Below are 24,092 nucleotides of genomic sequence, written 5' to 3'. Positions count from 1 at the left end.
AACCTTGTATATACGTCGACGCGCAATTCAAAAAGGAACATACCTGTCAAATTTCATGAAAATCTATTACCGCGTTTCGCCGTGAATGCGCAACATATAAACATTTAAACATTCAAACATTTAAACATTAAGAGAAATGCCAAACCGTCGATTTGAATCTTAGACCTCACTTCGCTCGGTCAATAAACAGAAAATATTTTTTTCGAAAAATGATGGAATTTTCAAGAGAATAATTTTCAATAGAAGGAACCACACTCCTGTAGGAGTATTCAAGCCACACACTAAATAGTAATCATATTAAAATTTTTCACTCCATCGAAGTCAACACTCCTACATAGAGACAATCATTTACATAACAGGAAGAAGCTCATCAGAGCATGATAGTAGGACTGTTTAGAATAGGCCAGTGGTCCATTACAAGTTTTGAAATTCATCGGAAACAGCCATTCAGATGAGAAAGAATAACTTGGTTCAACATCAATAATACCATGCTCCTGTATTTTCTGTAGCATAGGTTAGCATATATATCAGATAACACAGAAAGACAATGTTTAGTCAGACAATGGATAAATGATTAGTTTACGAAAAATTTTAACAGTAAGCTGATTCTTCTAACAATTAGAATACTGTATTTTATGTATAAAAATTTCAGTATACTATTCTACTTAATTATTTTACTATTCCAGCCAATAGCTCGAAGTAAGAAGGACAAAGAAATAGCATGAACTCAATTAAAAAATTTACAAAAAATGTTAAACTTTCATCAATTTATAGAGAAACAAGTTTACCATTCAAACATCAAATTCTTAGCTAGCGTGGAATAGCAATATTGCCGAAGACCAAATAACATTCAAGTAATAATACAAATTCTAACAAATTACAGTATTCTGTTTCCATGAACGTATCGTTCTCGGCTCATTTATTGTGTCTGTTGAATTTCCAACGTTCGTTCCAACTTTTTGTAGACCCTATTTTCCGAATTAACATAATAACAGCCGGACTGAATACAGCTACTCACACAGCATGGAATAGTACAAGAACAAAGCTACAAACTTTTCAAGGGGCATTATAGTTATTAGCCATGACGGATAAAATCTCTCGAGCAAAGCCCGTAATTATTTGTCTTTCCAATTCTCAGCCAAAAACATCATCCGGCCAGCTCGTTCTATTTATAGTACAATTCTGAATAGGATGAAAATGCGAGGGTGTTTTAGGAACGATCTGCTTCAACATCAGTGTTGTAGAATCTCAATCTTCGGACAAATATAGTCGGTGAAAATTATTATTATTATCCTGTGCTGATGTAATGGTAACAGGGACTTTAAGATTGCAATATGCGCTTTGCAAACAGTCAAACTGGTTTAACAGTCAAAAACTCGAATTGCTAGTTTGTACTGTTCTTGAGAAAGTCATATTTTCAAATTCCTAGTCAAGATAAATAAAAATTAACCAAGACTTTCCAAATACATTAGCCACAGATAAAACAAAACTGTAAGACCCTTTCACACAATAACAGCAGCAGCAGAGACATATCGAATATTATTGGGTGATAGTTGTATAGACTTTTTTTTGGAAAGGTATAACAATTTTTTCGTCACCCCTTATATGTGTACTCCTTCACAAACAATTGATGTGTATTTGAAATGAATTTCACACATTTATATTGAGTCCATATGCAGAAAACAGCAACATGGTCATTCTGGGAAAATGTATCACTCTTTTCTGGAAGAAAATTATGTATTTATTGCTTGTATTTTTATTATCAATAGTCTACATTGTATTGTTTTCAATTTGACAAATAAATTTGAATTTGAAATTTAAAATTTAAATTTATTGATAATGGTTTCTCGATCCATTCCGAGCTGCGATTTATCAACACAAGTTTTTATTTTAAATATTTAAATAATCGAAAGTATTCATAATTTCGAAGACCTTCGAAAGTACTCACAGTCAGGAAGTAAACGAATTTGATTATTTACTTAAATATTTGACTGCATGTCGTGTGAAATACATGAAAAGTGTGTTAATGATTAAATCAAAGATGAATTATTGGTAGATAATTTATAAGTTTAATGCATATGATTGGACAAGAAAGAATTCAGCAAAGATATAATTTGGAAAAATATATTTGAAGGAAAGAAATGGGCTACCAGCCAATTTGCCAAATTAGGTTCATAGAGTGAGTCACTTGAATGCAGAAGTAATGATATGAGGGACAACCAGAATTCAAACTAGAAGCAAAATTCGAAGTTGATACCAGTAGGATAATATAATACAGACACAACACATCTGTACTAGGGTACACGACACAAGAATAGTATCAAATTCGGAGCGGCTGCCTATTCATTAGGGGCAAGTTATGGTAACTAATGACACTGTAATCTCCATTAGGCTCTCCTTAGCGAACATGATTCTCAGCTGAGATCTCGTCGATGCTTGTGAGGACAAATTAGAGCAGAGGCCATCCAGCTGGAAACAGTGTCGACACGAACCCAACAATCGTGACGTCACGCGCCACGTTTTATTAGAGATTGAACGCGTGCTCTAGTTTCGATAGAATAGCAGGGAGGAGGAATATGCGGCGGCGGGCAAATTGAATGGCAAGAGGATTATGTTATGAGGCGTTGATGCGCTGCGCTAATGGCGGGCGGCGGCGATCAGCGACTCAAATCCGCGTCGAGCCGTTTAAAAACGATGATGGCATTTGGGCATCATGGACGCGGATTTGGGCGACGTGAGGGACGGTGCAGCGGGAAGGAGGAAGAGGAGGAGAAAGAGAGTGAGAAAGAGGTGAGTGGAGAAGGGGTGGAAATATGAGGTGGAGGAGTGAGAAAGAGAAAGAGTGAATGATGGGAGGGGAGAGAGAGTTAGAAAGAGGTGAGTGGGGAGGAAAAGGGAGAAGAATGATGAGAAGGGATGGGATGAGGGGGAGGAATGAGAGAGACGGTATAGAGGAAAGTGAGTGATTAAAAGTGACATAAACAGGAAGGTGAGATGAATGGGATATAGAGTGAGGAGAGTGAGGTGTAGGAGGAGAAGGGAAGAAAGAGAATGAATGAGTGATTTAAATAGTAAGTTATGAACGAAAGGAGTGAAATAAATCAAGTTTTATTGTTCAAATCGGTACACATCAAATAATTATGGGCTACATTGAAAATGGCAAAATACAAAATCAAATATTGAGAGAATATACCATCATAAAAAATAATAATGTAAACAATTACTGCTCACAAAGTACTTCATGAAGCCTTTGTCCGTGAACAGGAGTTGAGGTTTAATCGGGAAGCGATATGAGAGAAGAAAAAAGCCTACAAACACTCACACACACAACCGCGCACACACACATTCAATCACCAACATCAAATAATTTTATTGATTGATTGAAGATACTTATATTTAAGATACATTTCCTCTCTTTAAAGTGATACTTATATTATGAATTTGTAGTTCAAACTGCGAGAAAAAGAAATAGAATTGATGGTGATGGACAGATGATTATGGAAAAAGATAGAGGAAGAAGAGGAAAGTGGAGTGGAAAGAGGCTAATAGAATTAGAAAAGGAGGAGTTGAGAAAATAATATTTTGTGGGAATTTGAGCATCCTAAGAGATGAGTGGAAAGAGTGAAGTGAATAGGAGTTGGAAAGAGGAGAGCAAGAGTGAACGAGAGAGTGAAGAGGACGGAGGGAAGGATGTGGCACGATTGCAAGGGAGGAAGAGGAAAAATTGATCAGTTAAGAATTTACATTAAAGAATTTGGAAATTGAATGATCTGTGAGAAAAAAACACGCCAGGTTCGTAGATGTGAGAGTCGAGAGGAAGGTAAAAATTGTCACTGAGATTAAAAATGGATGGAGGATAGATATATTGTTCAGGAGCGGCTGTAGAATATAAAGTCCAGTTTAATCGAATTAAGAGATGCCAGATTGCAAAAGCTCAATTGAGTAGGATTGTCGTGGAAAAGTGTCCTGGCAGTTTGATTGAGAGAAAAAAAGAGGATTATTAGAGAAGAAGAGGGAACGAATAGGATTAGGGAAAAATGAGAGAAAGAGAAGATTGAGAAGAAGAGGAAGTGACAGAGATGAAAGATGGTGTAAGGGAATGAGCAGATATGAAAGGCAAGAGGGAACGAGTAGATTGATAGTTGACAGAGAATAAATAGAAGACGATAAAGTAAGTGAACAGGAAAAGTTAAAACAAACTGTCACAGAGGAAAAATAGTACACCAATTTTGTGAAAACAAGAAAGAAAGAGATTGAATGTGGAAGAGAAAAAACGGGGGAGAACAAGGAGACTGATGAAAGGGAGAAAGCGAGAAAAACATAAAGAAGAGGGAAAACGGGGATAAAATGAGGAGGAGTCGGAGAAGATTGATAAAGCCCAATGTAGCAAACAAGGAAAAGAGACGGGAGGGAAAATGCTGCGTTGCGTCGAAACATTTTCTAAATTAAAGGCGCTTTTTAAAGCACCCAACCGGTATTAGAGAGAATTGGGTGTGAGGTGCAACGTTGCTTTTCGAGGCGACGATTAAGGGTCGTTTGTTAAAGGCCACAGTTAAGGGTATTTTCACACCCTACACCGACAATGTAGCCCCGCCATTAAACCCCCGGCAATAAGGAAGATGTCAAGTGAAATAGAAAATCGTTTATGAGGTACTTAATTTACACCCTGCACCTGAAATACCACGATAATCTGGACCAAGATAATAAATAAGAGATTAACAAGAAGGACAAATTTGACTGCGATAATTCGCCTCCGATAAAATGAGTTACTGCCAAAGGAAATCTGTTGGTAATCTATCTTTCACCAATGAAGTGCAGTAATACAGTAATTCCTTTATTAGCAAAAGAATAAAGAAGCTGCTAGACCTTTCAAAGCTCTCATTACAGTAATGGATGGGCTGATAAAAATGATGACCAATAACATCTTAATCACGGATTATTTATTCTTAAAACACCAAGATTAAGAAGATAATCCAGTAATACAATAAAAATCAATTATGGATCTTTAAAATTTGCATTCAACGAGGAGCTAACTTTCTAACTAGTGTGCTTCATGTAGAAATATCATAGTATGATTAATATTGACATTATTTATCAAATAGGCTCTGAAAGATCTGTCGTAAGCCTCGCGTGACCAAAACTGCATTTACTGAGCCAGACTGGTCTGGTATCGCATGTATGTCTACTAAATAAAAAATATTCGTGAAATGTTATCACTTTTGAAAGCTATAAGTGGTGTTTGTCAAGGTTTATCAGAGTTCATCGGCTGATACCTCCCAAATATGGCTCTGACCATAACAACACAAGAGTATTCCCGTATAGCACCATAAAAAATTATTACTAATTCCACAGGAAATTCTCACAGTGGTTTTCCTAAACAATCAATCCCACTTCGTAATGTGCGACACTAAATAGATACTGGCCGATAATTTGAAACCACTTCTCTAATTGAACTGGAGGAGCTCTCAAGCTTAATCGCCTCCTTAGAAATTCAAACATCATAATTAATTTTTCACACTCTGTTCTATTCCACACAAGAGGCATTACTTTTTGCAATCTTTGTTTTCTACCTCATTTTATTACATTCCCCCTCTTATCGCTCTTTTGCGTTTTATTCGTCCGGCCTTGAACGGGTTATTGAAGTACTCATTCAGTGATGGGGGAGTGGGTGGTGCCCCCACTAATGTTCCCCCTTAGCACGCGAACCCCCGAGCACTACACGAACCAATTCAGGATGATTGTTATTTTTATAATAATGGGTTGCTCCCAAAGTCCTGTGTTTCTAGTTTCTACATCTTGTTCCATGATCACTAGATCATGTTTCGTTTTTATTTGGTTCACTTACATTTTTTTTTAATCGAGAGTGAATCCATCTATATAATAGGAATGATCAGTTTCATAACCGGTATCAACAAAAAACGAAATCACTTTTTTAAATCGAAAGTCATATCGAAGTGGATTATGAGTCTGTATTGATGCACATCCGGTAACAAAAAGCGTACAAATCGATTTATCCACCACTACAAAGACCTTTGTTAACGAATCTGTTATTTCAACGACAAGCACCATCTTTTATTCTCTATTATAATTCATTGTTCAAGTGTTTTCATGAAAATGTTTTGTCCGCCTTCTATACGTAGGATAAAAAATATTCTTATCTCCGATGACGGTAGTAGGGAGGAATATATCCTGGAAAATATTAACAAAAGTAAAACTTAAATTTTGTTACTACTAATAATTTATCAAAACAATGTAATAGGGTGTTACAGGATTTTCAATCATTGGGAGCCTTGAGATTCCTAATTGTGATTGTAAAGTAAAAAATCAATGCATATCGTTGCGTTGAAAGGGTTGTGAGAAAAATTCCAGGATATTTTTTTCTTTTTTAAATTGTGCATCTGCTTTTATATTCTATACACCTCATGTGCATATTTCTATGTGCACTAAATATCATCTAGTAAACCTCAAGTCACCTCTTGATGTTAAAAACGTTGAACTTGTGCATCTGCTAGTAAGTTCCATGTGGGATGTTTAATAACAATAATTATTGTACATGGCTCATCTAATGGTTTTCCGGGTAAGGTAGATCGAATCTTAATAATCGTCGCCCATCCTTACGTACGTAATTGCACCCTTGATAACTATCTTACTGCCAGTTAATGGAAGGTGTTATTTAGCGTTTTGCCAGTACAGTTCATGAATGACGAAATACATGCAGAGGGAGCAGTATACATACGGACTACATGGAAAAGATGGTTTAATTATTCGCAGGATATTCAGTGACATGACAGAATATTCAGTGGAGTATGACGTAATTCATGAAGTCTACTCTGAATCATTTGTACTGAGTCCGTACAAATGCAAGAAAGTTATAGACGTAGTCTTGTAACATCATGTAACATGTTTATTAATAACGACTCTAAAGTCTCATTCGAAGAGATTTTTTCTGATTGCTGAGTGATAAAAAAGCTCCGGGATCATATTCAGAGACGATTGTTGAAACGGTTCACGGTTTAGTTCAAGGAAACTTGAACATTAATGTATTCAAAGACGAATTGAAACTATATATTACTCAACTAAATATTGAAGTAAACTTGAAACCTCAATCATTGAGAATAAAGCAGCAGTTTTCAAATGTGTTGAGTTTTTATTTTAAAAATTATTGGATTAATTCAAAAAACATCAAAAATTATTGTAACAATTCAACCAATTTAAATATTTATCCGGATCATTGGGGTATTCAGTTTACTAAACGTCAGGGATGACGAGCTTTCAAAGCCTTTTCCATACTTGGAATATTTTTCAAATCTACTATCAAGATCTACGTGATCGCTATTGCAAGAACACAAAGATACAGCAAGGAGTTTGAACATATTTTGGTTGGCCGAACTTCCGCAGCAACCAACATTCACTTTTCTTGGTGGTGTAATAAAGGGAATGCGCCAGAATTCCTTTCAAGTCGGCGGAGGTGTTCGGTGTAAGAAGAATGGAGTCTAATCCTGACCCTTAATCCGGGATTAAAGGGTGATTCGGCGAAACACGACCTTGCTTCTAGCGGGAACTGTGAGGTGAGTTTCCCTACCCACCCCTCACCTTTACCCTCGAGGGGGTGTTGAGGGAACCGTGGTGCTAGGCGGTGTCATTACGTAGGGGGTGGGGGTCGGTCGATGAAAGGGGGAAGAGGTTCACTCTCACCCCCCCCCCACAAGGGTTCACCGGCTATTTCTAAACTGATCGATCTCCCTCCTGACCGACCGTGAGGCCAGTAACTTACCACCTGGCTCACTAGCATGGCATAGCATTAAGCCAAGCAGCCCCTACGTAATTCGATGTGCCTCTCATACTATTAGACGAATCCACTCTTGTTCGTGCCAGGCCTCAAGGACCTTTCCTGCAAGCCAACTTGTCCGCCTTACGTCAATACATCGCTGCTGCATCCAAAGTGCTCGTATTGCATGTGTGGAATCATAGGGAATTACCACTGCATTGCGAGTTCTAGTTCATCCGGGATAGATACTACTCTATACAAGTCTTCTACTTTTGAAGTTCTCTACAACTATAAACTATTAAATGCAACTGTCAGCTCCAGTATGGAGAGAAAGGATGGCAGTCATACATCTCATGAATATGAGGCAGATGTCACTAGTGTCAATATATTGATATTCATTCTAAACTGCCATAATTCCATGTAGAATTACACCTAACAATGCTTGACACTTGACAGTTTCCCACTAGCGCAGAGTCATTCTACCGCAATTATCATTGGCGTAGCAGCGTGCAAAATCCATTATCAAACGTTGGATGAGAGCGATAATGGTGTTCGTATTTGATGAGAGAAAATGTGAATGACTAAACTTGTAGCCCAGTCAATGAAGGTCCCAAGAAATCCCTTGGAGCTTTCCGCCCCAACCCCCTAAAACATGAAAAATGCAGGTAAACACGGGAAATTAATTATCTCTGTAACCATTGATCAGAAACAGTTCTATTATATGCCATTCGATTCGTTACATTATGGACTACAATACTACTCATATTCATTTTTTCAATAAAATCAACAGTTTTCATGATAAAATAATATATATGTAAAAATTTTGGGGGTTTGCGATTTGATTTTTTTGTTTTCTTCGATTAACTTCGAAACAAGTAGTTTTAAAGGAAAATGAGCCAAATAATTAATGTAGCCACTCTCATTGCAAATCCATTGATGTATATTGTTATGTATTTGCGATTCGATTTGACGCTGTGGAAGGGGAAACAGTCGACGCGGAACGGCGCGGCTGACTCTCTTAGCCATAGTAAACAGCAAACTGGAAATCAATTATCTCTGTGACCATTAATCGGGAAAAAATCTATCATATGTCATTCGATTCGTTACATTATGGACTAAAATATTAGTCGTATTCATTTCCTCAATAAATCAAACAGTTTCCTTGATAAAATAATATATATGTAAAAATTTAGGGGTTTTTCGATTTGATTTTTGTTTTCTCCGATTAACTTCGAAGCAAATAATCTAAAGAAAATTAGACAAATAATTAATGTAGCCACATTCATTACGAATCCATTGATGTATATTTTTATTTATTTGCGATTCGATTTGACGCTGTGGAAGGGGAAACAGTCGACGCGGCAAGGCGTGGCTGACTCTCTTCACCATAGTAAACAGTAAAAAACAGTAGTAGGCCTGCTGCTTTCTAAGTTGCATCTTATTCACACTATGGCGCTCGAAACAATCAATTTTGTCTATTGTTTTGACATGCGATGAAACTAATTTTTCACATTTTAATTCTCTAAATTCTCAAAAATCATTTTGTTGTTATATATGTGCTAAATCACGCGCTCTATGACAGACAAAGATATTGTTTGCAACCGATAAAATATTCATACTATTACATAATATAATACATATTTAAAATATGTGTGTATGATCATAATTCTATGATAAGATTTATTATAAGTTATGAATGTCAAAAAGTGAGATAAATCATAGATTACAATAGTGTTAACAGTGGCAATTTCCTGAAAATTGCCACTGTTAACACTATTGTAATCTATGATTTATCTCACTTTTTGACATTCATAACTTATAATAAATCTTATCATAGAATTATGATCATACATTGTTGATCATACATTATGATCATTGTTATGATCATACATTTGCTGTTTTCTACAGTTAATATTCTCCAAGCCAGGTTTATAATATACCTTCAGTTGAGCCAAATATATATGACGGCTGAGGCATAAAAAAATTTATACGGTGGGCTTGTTGAGTTGAAACTTTCTATGATTCTCTCTGTAAAGTAGCTTATCTTCCGTTCTTACTAGTTGAATCTACATTATTTAGACAGTCCAATATGAAAATTCAGTAGATTCTAAAGATGAAAGCCATGCAAACATTCAAATTAAGGAAGAGTAAGCATGCATAAAAGGTAGGAAAATCATGAAAGTGTTTCACATTTAACCACAAAGTACCCTACCGTATAAGATTAATTGAAAGATGATTAATCAACTTCTATTATTTTTGTTAACATATCGATTTTTCACCTTCACTCGCATCTTGTCATTCATTACACAAGGTTGGCAGAAGCATTTCTTTATGTCGATTAATGTTTATTGAAATTGATTTTGATTAGGGCACCAAAAGAATAGATCATTTTCTATTTGAAGCATTCAAATTAATTCTATTGAACATGATTTGTTATGACTTAGCAATCACAGATTAAGTTGGGTGAAGCTATTTGAAAAATGTACCTGATTATAAATTTCATGGTTTTAATACCATTCTAGTTCATTGTGATCATTGAAGGGTTGAAGTGATGAGTTAGTTCAAGTGAATTCTAGTACACAAGTATATTGTGCTTATAATGGGCTCTTCTTTATTTTCTATCGATGTTTTGCTCCATTAGAGAAAATTTAAAATGTTGGTTTTACATTTTATAAGCTTTAAACTTAATATAAATTAACGGTAATATAAATTTGATAAGTCCAGTATTAAATTAATCGATGTTGATTTTCATTGTATCGCTTTGTATCAATGTTACTTGCACTGTTTGCAATTCATCACTCTTCTCTCAAGTCTCAAGAATTAGTTTTTTATGAATTTCATGATCTGAAAATTGAAATTAAAATGCTATTTGGATGACGTTCACATTCCACTGGTTTTTTTACAATAATTGTTACGTTGAAGAGTGAGGCAATTCAATCCATTTGGAAGTAAAAGGAAATCACAGTGCGATTTGAACAGTGGATAGTAGCTTTGAAATTCAGTTGCTCAATTCATTTCGGCTTGATACTATCATCTGTAATTATAGTTGATCAGAAATATGCATTGTATATAATGTTTATATTTCAGTTTTTTTAATCTTCTATCACAGTCTCGCTTTCATTCATAAACATGATAATCCTAAATACGTTGATTACCTTAAAGATGTAGCTTATCTTACGACGTACAATGTACAATACAAACAATTTTCATTGAATTACTATTATGATGATCATTGGAATTTCTGCCTGTGATTGAGAAAAAGTCATTTTATGAGCCTTGAAATTCATACCTAGAAAAAGTTGCATTATTACTAGAAATTTTGTTATTTTTACTATTTATTATAGGTACTGTACATTGATTTTTGTGACTATAGAGATCAACTACTTTATTCTGAATCAGGATAAGGATAAATAGGGAAATTGTGAGATGGGGATAACATCCATAGTTACATTGCATCAATTTGAAAGCTCTGACAATAATATTTGAACGGAACTGCGATTCTGGCTTGGTATTGCCTCTTCATGTTCAGTGAGAATAGAAAGCTTCAGAGTAATTCGTTCTCACTATATGTGATAATATTGGTAATATTTGGTAACATTTGTTAATATTTTAACCGAATGTGCAACAAATTAATCTACTCTCAACTTGAAAATTTTCAACTTATCAGGAGTACAGTGTTATCATATAGTATGTCAGGTAGGCCCACCCTTTTATTTTTTTTTTTTGTTCACGTGATCCGATGATATTCATTCCATTATCAAGTGTTTGAATCATAAAGAGTGATGAAACAAGATAAAACACAAGAAAAGCTATGAAACGAAATTTTGAATCTTCATTTTTCACAAAATAAGGATAAGATGAAGGAGTCAGACACATAATATATCATGAAACTTCGTTGAAAAACATCAATATCTGAAACTAGAGTTATCAAATTGTGTTACCTCTGACTCGTATGGAGAAGGCACACTTCAAATTAATATAATAAATTCTGTGAGCAAACAACGAAATCCAGATTTTTATCATGAGCATGGTTAAATCAAGAAAATTGTAATATTTTTTTAGAGTATTGAAAAGTGGAAATCTATATACAGCGCATGTCAAAACAATAGACAAAATTAATTGTTTCGAGGCCATAGTGTAAATGAGATGCAATGTAGACAGCAGTATTATTCTGTTTACTATGGTGAAGGGAGTCAGCCGCGTCGGCTGTTTCCCCTTCCACAGCGTCAAATCGAATCGCAAATAAATAAAAATATACATCAATGGATTCGTAATGAATGTGGCTACATTAATTATTTGTCTAATTTTCTTTAGATTATTTGCTTCGAAGTTAATCGGAGAAAACAAAAATCAAATCGAAAAACCCCTAAATTTTTACATATATATTATTTTATCAAGGAAACTGTTTGATTTATTGAGGAAATGAATACGACTAATATTTTAGTCCATAATGTAACGAATCGAATGACATATGATAGATTTTTTCCCGATTAATGGTCACAGAGATACAGCAAGGAGTTTGAACATATTTTGGTTGGCCGAACTTCCGCAGCAACCAACATTCACTTTTCTTGGTGGTGTAATAAAGGGAATGCGCCAGAATTCCTTTCAAGTCGGCGGAGGTGTTCGGTGTAAGAAGAATGGAGTCTAATCCTGACCCTTAATCCGGGATTAAAGGGTGATTCGGCGAAACACGACCTTGCTTCTAGCGGGAACTGTGAGGTGAGTTTCCCTACCCACCCCTCACCTTTACCCTCGAGGGGGTGTTCAGGGAACCGTGGTGCTAGGCGGTGTCATTACGTGGGGGGTGGGGGCCGGTCGATGAAAGGGGGAAGAGGTTCACTCTCCCCCCCCCCCACACAAAGGTTCACCGGCTATTTCTAAACTGATCGATCTCCCTCCTGACCGACCGTGAGGCCAGTAACTTACCACCTGGCTCACTAGCATGGCATAGCATTAAGCCAAGCAGCCCCTACGTAATTCGATGTGCCTCTCATACTATTAGACGAATCCACTCTTGTTCGTGCCAGGCCTCAAGGACCTTTCCTGCAAGCCAACTTGCCCGCCTTACGTCAATACATCGCTGCTGCATCCAAAGTGCTGGTATTGCATGTGTGGAATCATAGGGAATTACCACTGCATTGCGAGTTCTAGTTCATCCGGAATAGATACTACTCTATCTTCTACTTTTGAAGTTCTCTACAACTATAAACTATTAAATGCAACTGTCAGCTCCAGTAAGGAGAGAAAGGATGGCAGTCATACATCTCATGAATATGAGCAGATGTCACTAGTGTCAATATATTGATATTCATTCTAAACTGCCATAATTCCATGTAGAATTACACCTAACAATGCTTGACACTGTTGACAGTTTCTCACTAGCGCAGAGTCATTCTACCGCAATTATCATCGGCGTAGCAGCGTGCAAAATCCATTATCAAACGTTGGATGAGAGCGATAATGGTGTTCGTATTTGATAAGAGTAAATGTGAATGACTAAACTTGAGACATTTTGCAGAAATCAAGTAAATGATTACTAGTTATGTAAATAAACACCTGATCTGTAGAAATCAGGTAAATGATGACTAGTAGATAAATTAATCTATTCGAAAATTTAGTATGGGAAAACAGAAAAATGAATAAAAAAATGAGAGTAGAAATGAATTCTTAAACATTCTGGTTTTTTTGTAGAAGGATGTTGACGGAGTTTACTCATACTAATAAATAATTTTAAAAAATAAGTTTACTCATACTAATGAATAACTACCTAATAAAATCAGTTTACTCATACTAATAAATTGCATGGGGTGAAATAGGATTTAGATAAATAGAAATAGGATAGGACTCATCCTACCTTAGATTGAAAGAAATTCAGCTTTTAGAATTGATAACCCAAAAAATTTCAGTAGTTATTTTAAACACTGCTTTTTGGGACCCCCTCCACAAATTTCTGAGGGCACCCCTGTAAATTGGAATAGGATTGATTGGTGAAATGTTAAATAGTCAGCCTCTAGGCTACGGAATAAGAAGTACAATAAAAGTAACAATAATTCAAAGATTATTATCCAAAAATCAAAATATGTTGAAAAGCTTTGATCAAGAGATAATTAAACGTTACAATAGTTTAACATAATTTGCACTTTCATTCAATGCCGGATATATGAGCTGTCATTGAGTGCTGAAATCGATTTGCTTGAAAAGCTACCAAGAAGTGGAGTCTTTGACGATTTCTTGCTGTTCAACGAATTTTTTCTCAGTTAATGAATACGACCCTAAATTTTGATAGTTTCATTAAATTATTAAATATATTGTACAATAATTTTCTCTTCAAAAATTGGGAAAATATGGAAAGTAGAAGAGGATGAGTTATTAGTTACAACAAGAGCAAGTAACGAGAGTCATTAACTTAATGTCATTACAAATAATAAAGTTCCACTAATGACCGTTGACTTTAACATCAATTACCAAACATGAAAGAACCATCCCATTTTTTAGTGATTGTATCAAAACTCTGTTCTTATAATTATTATCATCCGTATCATGAAATATTTTCAGAGAAGGAATATTGGATGAATAATGTTGATTGAGGAAAAGAAGAACTTTGATGAGAACGAGCATCTCTGAGCGGAGTTCGAAATGCCTTGTTAAACAACGATAGCCATCCGGAAAAGCAATAGACCTTGTAAAGGGATTCCGTCTTCTTGTGTACCCAATTAAGATCCAATTGAAAGGAAAATTGAATCAAGAAATTCCCTGGGGCGTCTCTGACAAGATTGACAGTGGAAAGGAGAGGGAAAATCGATAGACTGATTAGAGCAGGAAAGCTGCAGAGTACGTTCAAGGTCCCACACAACGAATTCTATTTTTCCGTAATTCAATATCTTTTCATCAAACTGTCAAATAATGAGTTCATTTGATTAATAACGGAGATAAATATGTGTGGAAGAGCGTTGTCAAAGTTTTTTATGTGAAACTGAAAGAGGTACTCATAGGTAGCTTTCATAGGTAGTTGAAGTTGATTGATATCAGAGATAAAGCACGAGAATAATGCAGTGTGAAAAACGATTACAAAGCTTCTTTTAGGAGTGGAAGAGATCCATTAATTGTTGAAACAATAATAATTATTAATGTAATTCTTCATGAACATCTGGAAGAAGAACAAGTGAAGCTATTAAAGAGACTATTTCACTGAATTAACAACAAAACTATAAAACGTTAAAACATTACTTACGTTAAAACATCATAATAATGGAATGCAATCCTGAATAGCATCACTGGTAGTGTTACATAGTGTAATGTACATTACTTCAGCAACACGCGTTTAAGGAGAGGAGCTTTCGTTTGTGAGCGCGTGATTTACGGTATCATCTCATGCCACCTTCCATGTTTCAAGTGAGAAAACAAAAATGAAAAGAGAGGAAGAGAATAAAAGTGACATGAGAGTAAATCATGCTGAGAAAAATAGTCAGCATCTTGCACCAGCAAGTTGAGTGTCTATGAATTGAAATGATGAGGTGGAAGGTTTTGTGTCCAACCCGTTTAGCTTGGAATAGTATAACCAATATTATCCTTTTAGCTTGGAATAGTATAACTTAATTGAAATGGTCAAACCCATTATAGATTATACTAATAATTATTACAAATTAATAATTTATTAATGTTATTAATAATTTATTAATTTTATTAATAATATTTTTTCAAGTATTTTAGTATATACTTGAAACCATATACTATACATATACATAGTATACCATACACGTACACATGTAAGAACGCACTTTCAAAATTCTTCCACTTAAGCTGCGTACAGATTCGAGCACCACGCACACGCGCATTTCACTTTTATCCAGATGATTATATCTGTATTTGCACACAAACTGTTAGGTACAAATATAATAAGCGTAGCATCAGCTGATGAAAAATGAAATGGGCGTGTTCGTGGCGCTCAAGTCTGTACGCACCTTAATGATTACAAAAACTATCTTTCAAAACGATAAACTAATAAAACTGTATAAGAAATTATATGTAAAAATATATTCTGTTAGTTGAAATTTTATCAAGAAGGATTTCATTCATAGGAATGTTATTTCACAACCAAATAAATCAGACTTTGTTGGGACGAATTTAGATTATGTTGTAGGACCTACTACATAGATAGGGAGACCAAGGATAGTGTATAGCTATAATACACTATAGTACTATGTACTATATACTATTCTTGTAGGGAGACCTCGGTTGAAAAAGCTATCTTAGTTGAGAATGAAAATACTACAGGATTTGGAGTAAGTGTAAAACATCTTATACAGTATTTACTGAAGAGACTTTTTCGATAGGTAATGCCAAGTTTCAATTTTTTTCATTCTTCCAATTTGTAAAGTTTTGTGAGTTTTGGATAGTTTGTAGCTTGAATTCACAATTCAATAATTTGTGGATTTTTAGGGGTTTGAAAATTATAATCTATTTCCTATGGAAATAGACCTTTCCCTTTCTATGACCTTTAATATATTCAAACCTTTCCCAAAGGTCCCTATTATATCAGGGAAAGCATCTAGTAAGGATTAGAATAATGTCGTTGATTAAGATTATCACAGTAATACATATTATTTGTTGAAACAGCGTTTTCCAAGTCAACGGAATCTATTGGTTGCGTAAGAGCGAGAGTGACTCTCCCCCAAATCTCTTTACGAAGTTACCAATCCGAAATCCCCTGTTAGGGAGTGACTCGCCTCAAATCCCTACGACATGAAAATCAGCCAACCGCAGACGAAAAGAAACCCGCATTCAAGTTACACGGCAAACTACTTAAAAGAGCCATGTCCGATCTTAGCACCCATTCCCTCCCTCCACCAAATTACTGGATGGGACTCCACCAAAGATTACTGAAAGAAACGAGGTCACAACACCAGAGGCCCAGCCCAGTAACATTGTAAGAGCATGAACTTCTCATTCGTTCTGTTTATTGTCAATGTTGGATCAATAGAGCCAATCAATGAGTTTGAAAAAAGCAAAGAGAATTGATGTGTTCTAAAAATGAGGCTAAGAGTATTTGCCTGTGAAGCAAACCACGAACCTTCACAAATGATTCTACTTATCAATTAATATTCAATGTTGAATCGATAGAACCGGCAATAAGTTTAATCAGAGCGAAAATAGACTTGTACTTGGAAAAATGTGTTGTATCGTTGTATGTGTAGCAAATATCGAACCGATTAATAAATTACCAAAAAGTTTATGATCCATTTTATAAATTAAAATTCAAATATGCTCGGAATCTACGTTTTATCAGATAAGTGTTTTTTTTTTTTTTTAGTTCTGATAGTTATATTTGAATTAAAATGTGTTATTTTAGTTACTTCATAGAGTAGAGTATGACACGAAACAATGTATAAAGTAAGAAAAATTAATAATTAATCTGCTATTTTAACCTTGCACGATACATTCAACCAAACATAAAAATTAACAATCCGTTACTAAGTGAATTAAACGATAATTATCACAGCAAATCAGTCCATGAACTCTGTACAGATGACCATAAGCAGAGAAAAAAAGAAATATACAACACCTAAACATGGCAGCATTCGACTTCATAGATTATCTACAGATTTCAAACAAACAAGTCACATTTAGGAATGCAACGAGCAACTAAATAACTGGAACAATTTCCGAATCCAGTTTAGTGAACCAATCAATGTAATATACAATATTATAATGTCAACACCAATAGAACAATACATTTGAACAAAAATGATAATCATGTATTTTCAGTTCATAAAAGAACATAAATCTCAGAATGTACATTTTCAGCACCAACCTTCAAATAATCAACATAAGGATGACGTTCATGAATCAGAGATTAAGAAAAACACTTTGGAAGAGAGTAAAAGCACAAAAGGATTACATAAACGCATACTTTACCATATTCTTGTATTCTTGAGTGCTAAAATACTAGAACAAGAAATGAATTTATTCTCAAACTTACTGATAATCCTGTTCCTCTGAAAGGCTTTTATCAATTTCGAATCAAGTATACACGGAGGACTGGAGGAGGATTTTACACAAAAAAAACTAGACTAGAAACAGTTGACTCAGGCGACTGAGCTTATAAAAGGGAGTGATGAGAGAAGAATCGAAGGATAATCGATCAAACTAATCACTTATCAAAAGAGTTTCAACAAAAAATACAAAACAATCTGAACTATAATACCGACTAGTGAATTATTATAATATTACTCACAAGTACTGTAATTAAATTCGAGAGAACTATCTATTTTCAAACAATAGAATGTATGCTATTAATCTATCAATCCTCATCACACAATATTACGACTATGAACCACTTTAAAGATTAGAGACCTGATAACGATGAAGATGAACTGCCAATAAATCTGACATTTATTGACTCAAAATTACAGTATAATAATTTTGGTTATAATAGCGTTGAAAGAACCAACTACAGCGACTTGGATAGAATAATGAGGTACAGTAGGCCTACCTACATAAATATCGCAGTTCATTATTATATTATAAGATTGCTGAACATTTGTTGATAAAGTCATAACAAATCATTAAAAAATCTATTACTCAGTAATTGATTAGTTTGAAGAAAAAATGTGTTCTTCGTCATTTCAATAGCACAATAATTGTTCAACTAATAATTTTGTTGAAAGACGATATTATTCTCAAATAAATGTTTCGAATATTATTCACTGAATCAAAATTATTTTGAACTAAAGTCTCTCTCTATAGTGATGTGAATGTGTGACCAGCTGACCAGTACGGTTAAAATGAATTTTAAAAAGTTACACTAGAAGCGTAAAATACAGGATAAAATTTAGTTGATTAGGATTAGTAAACTAGAAGCAGTGATTAGTGCAAAAACTCACCCCAAGAGTGCGGTCTCTTCAGCGGTAACAGAGGTCGGCATCTTCCTAAAAACAGAATACCCCAAATCTACTAATATAATGCTGAAATAGTACTAAACTATAGTGTATCAAAATGCAACTAACACTAGTAACTAAGATTAGAAAGCATTAATTGGCAGATAATCGGAAAAGGATAAAACTAATTAGGAAATAGTTAGCTAACTTACTTCTATTAATAACAAAAAGTACGTTGAAAAGGATTTCCTATCAAGGTGAATGGTTCTCTCAGGAAACAAGAAGAAGTAATTGAGAATTCTTGTCATAAATGGATGAATCATAACTAATTACATTGAGTGGTATTCATGAGTCTTGCCATGAGAAAGAATCACTCACAGTTTCAAGTAAGAAGATGCCATAAGATTCAATGTAATCTAATAATCTATTGAAAATCAAATTTGAATTGGGTTCATTGCGAAAATGATAAAAATGTTTTTTTTTCAATAAAAAAATGAATTTTATTCGAGAACACTTGAGTTGATTCAACAACTTGAAATCGCACTTGTATCTTGTCCCATTATTGATCTCATAACTCATGTTGGATAAATTATCATTTTATTATCAAAATAGTTAAGACTGACTGTCAAAATTTTATGCAATATAGGCCTATAGAGTGGAGAAATTACGCTTCTAATTTCAAATAAGATTTATCAATCTTATCAATAACAGCACATTGATTTTGCAGATGATTTGATTAGGAACTAAAATTCGGATAATGTAGCAAGTAGAAAAGATTCTATAAGAGAAGAGCTGGGGAATTGATACCAGCGCTAAGTATTTTTAAAAATCAGGAACTAGCTTTTTAATCAGATTGGGATTTTAAGCGCTCAACCCCACAACTTGAAACTCATTCCAACTAAAGATCCCAACTTCTTCCAAGTGCAATTTCCATTCACATAGAATTGCAAGAGCAGATTTTCAAATGAAAATATTCAAGCTCTTGGTACAAACTGATTATAGCGATTTAGAAATGTAATTAGGATTAGGATAGATAGAACTTGAAACGCGCAATTATAACCTGCTACACCAGTCGTAGAGGAATGGAATGGGTTAATATGCTAAACGAAACTAAGAATTTGCATAAGAGTTAACTGGTCCATCTCTGTTATCTTGAAAGCCTTCAACGAACAGATGAGAATAGATAATGGGTGAAATTAAAATGGATTTGCTAACCTGTATGTATGCATCCATATTATGGTGCAGTAACTTCATTTTTAAATTCTATTTTAATATTGTTTGCTACATTAAAAGCGTCATGTATTCAATCAAAATAATTCAACCTCAAAAACTATTGAATATTGAAACATTTTGGGATCAATTCAAAGTTATTCAATCAACTGTTACTATACAATAAAATAGTTGAAGGCGACAAAGATAATCGGCTAAAATCAAACAGTATAGAAAGTTACAGTCTATACTCTCTGCGTGAAGCATAACAAATTGTGTAAGTTATATCGTGGAATTTATGAAAAAAGTTCGAAAATTCCTTCATGGTTTCGAGAGAACCATTATCTACCTTATTTGCAGAATATGAGCAATGAATTCTTAAGAATAGTATTGTATTTTTCGGGTGATAGCAATAATGTTATCAGTACGGCATATCTAAACAACAAGGAATACTAGTTCAATATAATAAAAATTATAAATAACAGTGGAATCATTAGTGATTACATACTTGATTTATGTAATAACACTTGACACTATTACGCTATACGTACCTTTTTGTAATTGATGTCACAGTTCTAAACTACGAGAGCTCTAAACTATGAAAATTCTTGCATTACAGAGAGTAATGATTTTATTCTAGCTAGTATTCATTACTGCATTCATAATAAATAAGCTAAGCCTTTAAGCTGAAAGCACTCTCAACAATCTTATCATGGAGCGCCTTCAAGTGAATCACAGTAGGAACAAAACTTCAAGCAGTGCCATTCATAAGAACTAAGTCATAACTTGAAAGATGGAAGCATAGCTAAACTAATTATGTGTATTTCAAATTTCGGTACAAAACACAAAATTCTTTTATGACTTCATCTACCAATCAGCTTACCAGATTATAAGAAGATGGATGTCGAAATTTGAGTTTTATTGGAATTAGCCTATCATAATTTTGGAAAGACTGAATTGTTAATGTAGATAATCATTTATTTATTTATACAAATTTATATAGGCCTACATTGTAATTTGAATGTGACTCAATTTTTAAAAAGAACTGTAATAAGTTCAACTTACAAAACGCAGATTTTAATACTAGAATTATTTAGATTAGCATACTTACATTATTACTAAGTTTGGTTGAAATTAAAAGAGCCTAAACTTCAATAAAATTACATAAAATGTTGAAAACACTTATATCTATATTAGCGCAATTTAATTCCAACACTCGAATGATTGTGACGTTTGTTTTAGAAAGTGTTTGTTAAGTTTTAACATTTACGGTATTTTGATTCCAATTTTCAACATCAATTTACATGAGGTATAATAAATATAATGAAATTATAAATTGATAATAATATGAAATTATTGATTGAGGTGCAATAAATATCATCAAATTATTCATTGATAAACATCAATTTAACGTTAAAATTTAATCAATGGCTGAAATGTGTGGGTAATCAGAATATTGACATGAATTCAGGGAGCACAATGCTTCAATGGCACAAGTCCATTGTTTGCGTTCCTATTAAATTGTCTCAAGTGTATGCAGTTATCAACTCCGTATCATATAATTATCATGGCAAGGGTAAGGCACACAATACTCCCAAATGTTGGGGCAGCCAGCAGCCCCTTGGGTTCACCATATCATTCGGCTGGATACGATTATCCATCTTATTCGGAAGGTTTCCAAGAAGGAAGCTGAAGGTTTCTGCTGATATTTGAGAGCAGGATAGTGGATAAAGTTCTCAAATATTAATATACTGCACTTGAAAATACGGGAAATTATAAAGTGTTGAATTTGGTCAAGTTTTGATCAATTTTATTTGTATTTTGTTATTATATTATATATTTGGAATGCACAAGAACTGGCATCTAATAGCAATAACTCGATTGAAAGTAGAACTGCCACAAATTATATATTTTTCTTAATGTTCAATTATTAATTTTTATTATTATTATTGGGAAAACTTCTGCAGCATATGACATTCACAACAAAACTCAAAGTGCTACAGAAAGAAATCTATAACTTCCTAAACTCAAACTTCAAGTACGTATCTTGTAAGATATACAAATAATACTGTAATCTTCATTTTTCAACTTCAAGTGATAGTTGGATGAAAGACGTTTGGGCTTGGTAATTAATCTTGAACATAGGACTAACTAATTGAATCCGACATACCAGTAGTAACATGATGTTCAGATTGGATTAAATTGTTGAATGAGGAAAGGACAATTGAGTTCAGACGTCCACAATGTTAAGAGCAACAGGCTCCTCACTGTGGCGTTCCCTGGAGCAAACTCAAATTAATTTAGTGTATGGAATGAGCACTGAGCAGTGCCTACTGCCTACAAGCTTTAGCTACTCTCTCGCAATGCCAATGCATAAATCCACAACAGCAGACAAATTTAAACTCTGTCTTACATTACAGGGCATGCTATATGAGGGTAATATAGCTGTATATTTATTATCAAACCCAGAAAAACTCAACAGTTTGTCAGTTACATTTAAACTCAGTCTTATTCAAAATCAAATAGCCAAAAAATTTTACTATTATGTTGTTTATAAATATAAATCCAATACTGAAGATTTTCATGAATTTAAAATTAAGTTTTCTAAAAAAAAGCAATTTCTCTCCTACAAGCTTATAGACTTCAGGGAGATCATTCTTTATGCAACAAGTTGATGAATTGTTGTGAATGTATCTTATGTTGTTACAAAAATCAGGGATCGTAAATTATTTACAATAGATTCATGAACATAAGACGAGGATTCAAGATTCATTGTTAAAATCTGAAAATTGAAAATTCAAAAGGATGAGTGTTGGACTATGAAACTGGAGATTGTTGTAATGTGAAATGAAAATTCGGTCAAAAATGTTGAGCACTGCTTAGGTTTTTCAATTAATCAGATAGATTATTAGATTATTGTTCACTTCAAAAATAGATCTTTACGAGATTCAAAGAGAATACAAGGTATTGATTGGCATTTGTAAATCTGGGTACAGACGTATTGGCGGACACGTACATTGCGCTTTTCTTCAGTAGGATAATGAAATCATTTATATTTTCTAACAAAAACTTTTAGGTAACACCTTATTTGATGAAAAGTGGAAGATATATTTTTTAAATGTTAACTTAGTTAAGGATTAAGGAATTACTTGGATAGCGTCAAATAGAATTTCAACAATAGAATATCAATTGCAGACACTTTTGACAATATAAATTCCATGACGGAATGGAATGAATATTAGACCCACTCAAGTTGAAAATGGACACTATTGCACTGCTTTTATGTACGAAAGGACTGATTGCTTCACTTGGAAAATGAATCTGTAATAATTCAGTGAGAAGATAGAATTTCATTCATGAAATGAATAAATGATTATTATGTGCAATCACTAGTTTAATGCAACTTTGAAAATTTCAAAAAAAGAATTTATCACAGATATTACAGTGATGTTTAAAAATATATTCAAATTTTACAAGGATTTGAAATTGGATTTTAATCAAGTGTATTTACATACGTGGATTCACGTGACAGAGACAGGGAAAGTAGAGACGGACAATTACTAGCGTCCAATGCTTTTCAGTAAGTGAGCATTTAGGGTAGTGCCACACTGGCAGCAAGCAGCAAACTGCCGCATCAATTAAACAGTAAATTGCAGCAACAGTCGAATATAGTCTATTTTCTACATATAAAAGACAGATACTTGCTTCTAAACCAACTTCTATTCAATTAGATTCAGCCCATTTTGGAGCGGCATTCTGCTGCAAAATTCTGCGGCAGTTAGGCCCATATGCACCATCTTGGTTAAAAACGGAGAATATCAGCTGTTCGTTTAAATCCGTAATGAAACACATAATGATGAATGCAACCATATCTACAAGTAAACTTGGTTTTAAACATAGATGGTGCATATGACCCTCAGCTGCCTATGTGGTCCTACCCTTACCGAACTACTGACTAAACGAAAACATAGAATATAAATAGAAAAGCAAAGCATCTATGTTTTCTCTGATGGAAATTTCTTGCAGTGACGTGATGAAAAACACAGGCCACCACAAACTTTCCGACTCTTCATTCCCTGTCTGTGGGCCGCTATTTATTGCATTTCTATACGAAACTATTTTTATAGAATAGTTTTTCAGTACTGCGGAATAAACAGAGGGATAATATTTTGAAATGTTTGAAAAATTGCCGCTTTTGATTGATTTTTTGTATGATCATTGTTTTTGTTCCATTT

The 24,092-nt window shown here is 34.1% G+C and overlaps 1 protein-coding gene across 1 annotated transcript in view; it reads right to left on the bottom strand.

Moving 5' to 3' along the window:
• Positions 1 to 24,092, bottom strand: part of LOC111045004 (protein NDRG3) — a 75,781-nt gene that overhangs the window by 46,871 nt on the left and 4,818 nt on the right. Inside the window, 1 exon segment of the mRNA XM_039430869.1 lies at positions 18,655 to 18,699. Within this exon segment, the coding sequence (XP_039286803.1) occupies positions 18,655 to 18,699 (45 nt within the window).

The sequence above is a fragment of the Nilaparvata lugens genome, chromosome 6 (assembly GCF_014356525.2).
Source record: "Nilaparvata lugens isolate BPH chromosome 6, ASM1435652v1, whole genome shotgun sequence".
NCBI classification, from domain to species: domain Eukaryota; kingdom Metazoa; phylum Arthropoda; class Insecta; order Hemiptera; family Delphacidae; genus Nilaparvata; species Nilaparvata lugens.
The sequence above is the reverse complement of the archived record's forward strand: the minus strand, read 5'-3'. Positions and strand labels throughout refer to the sequence as shown.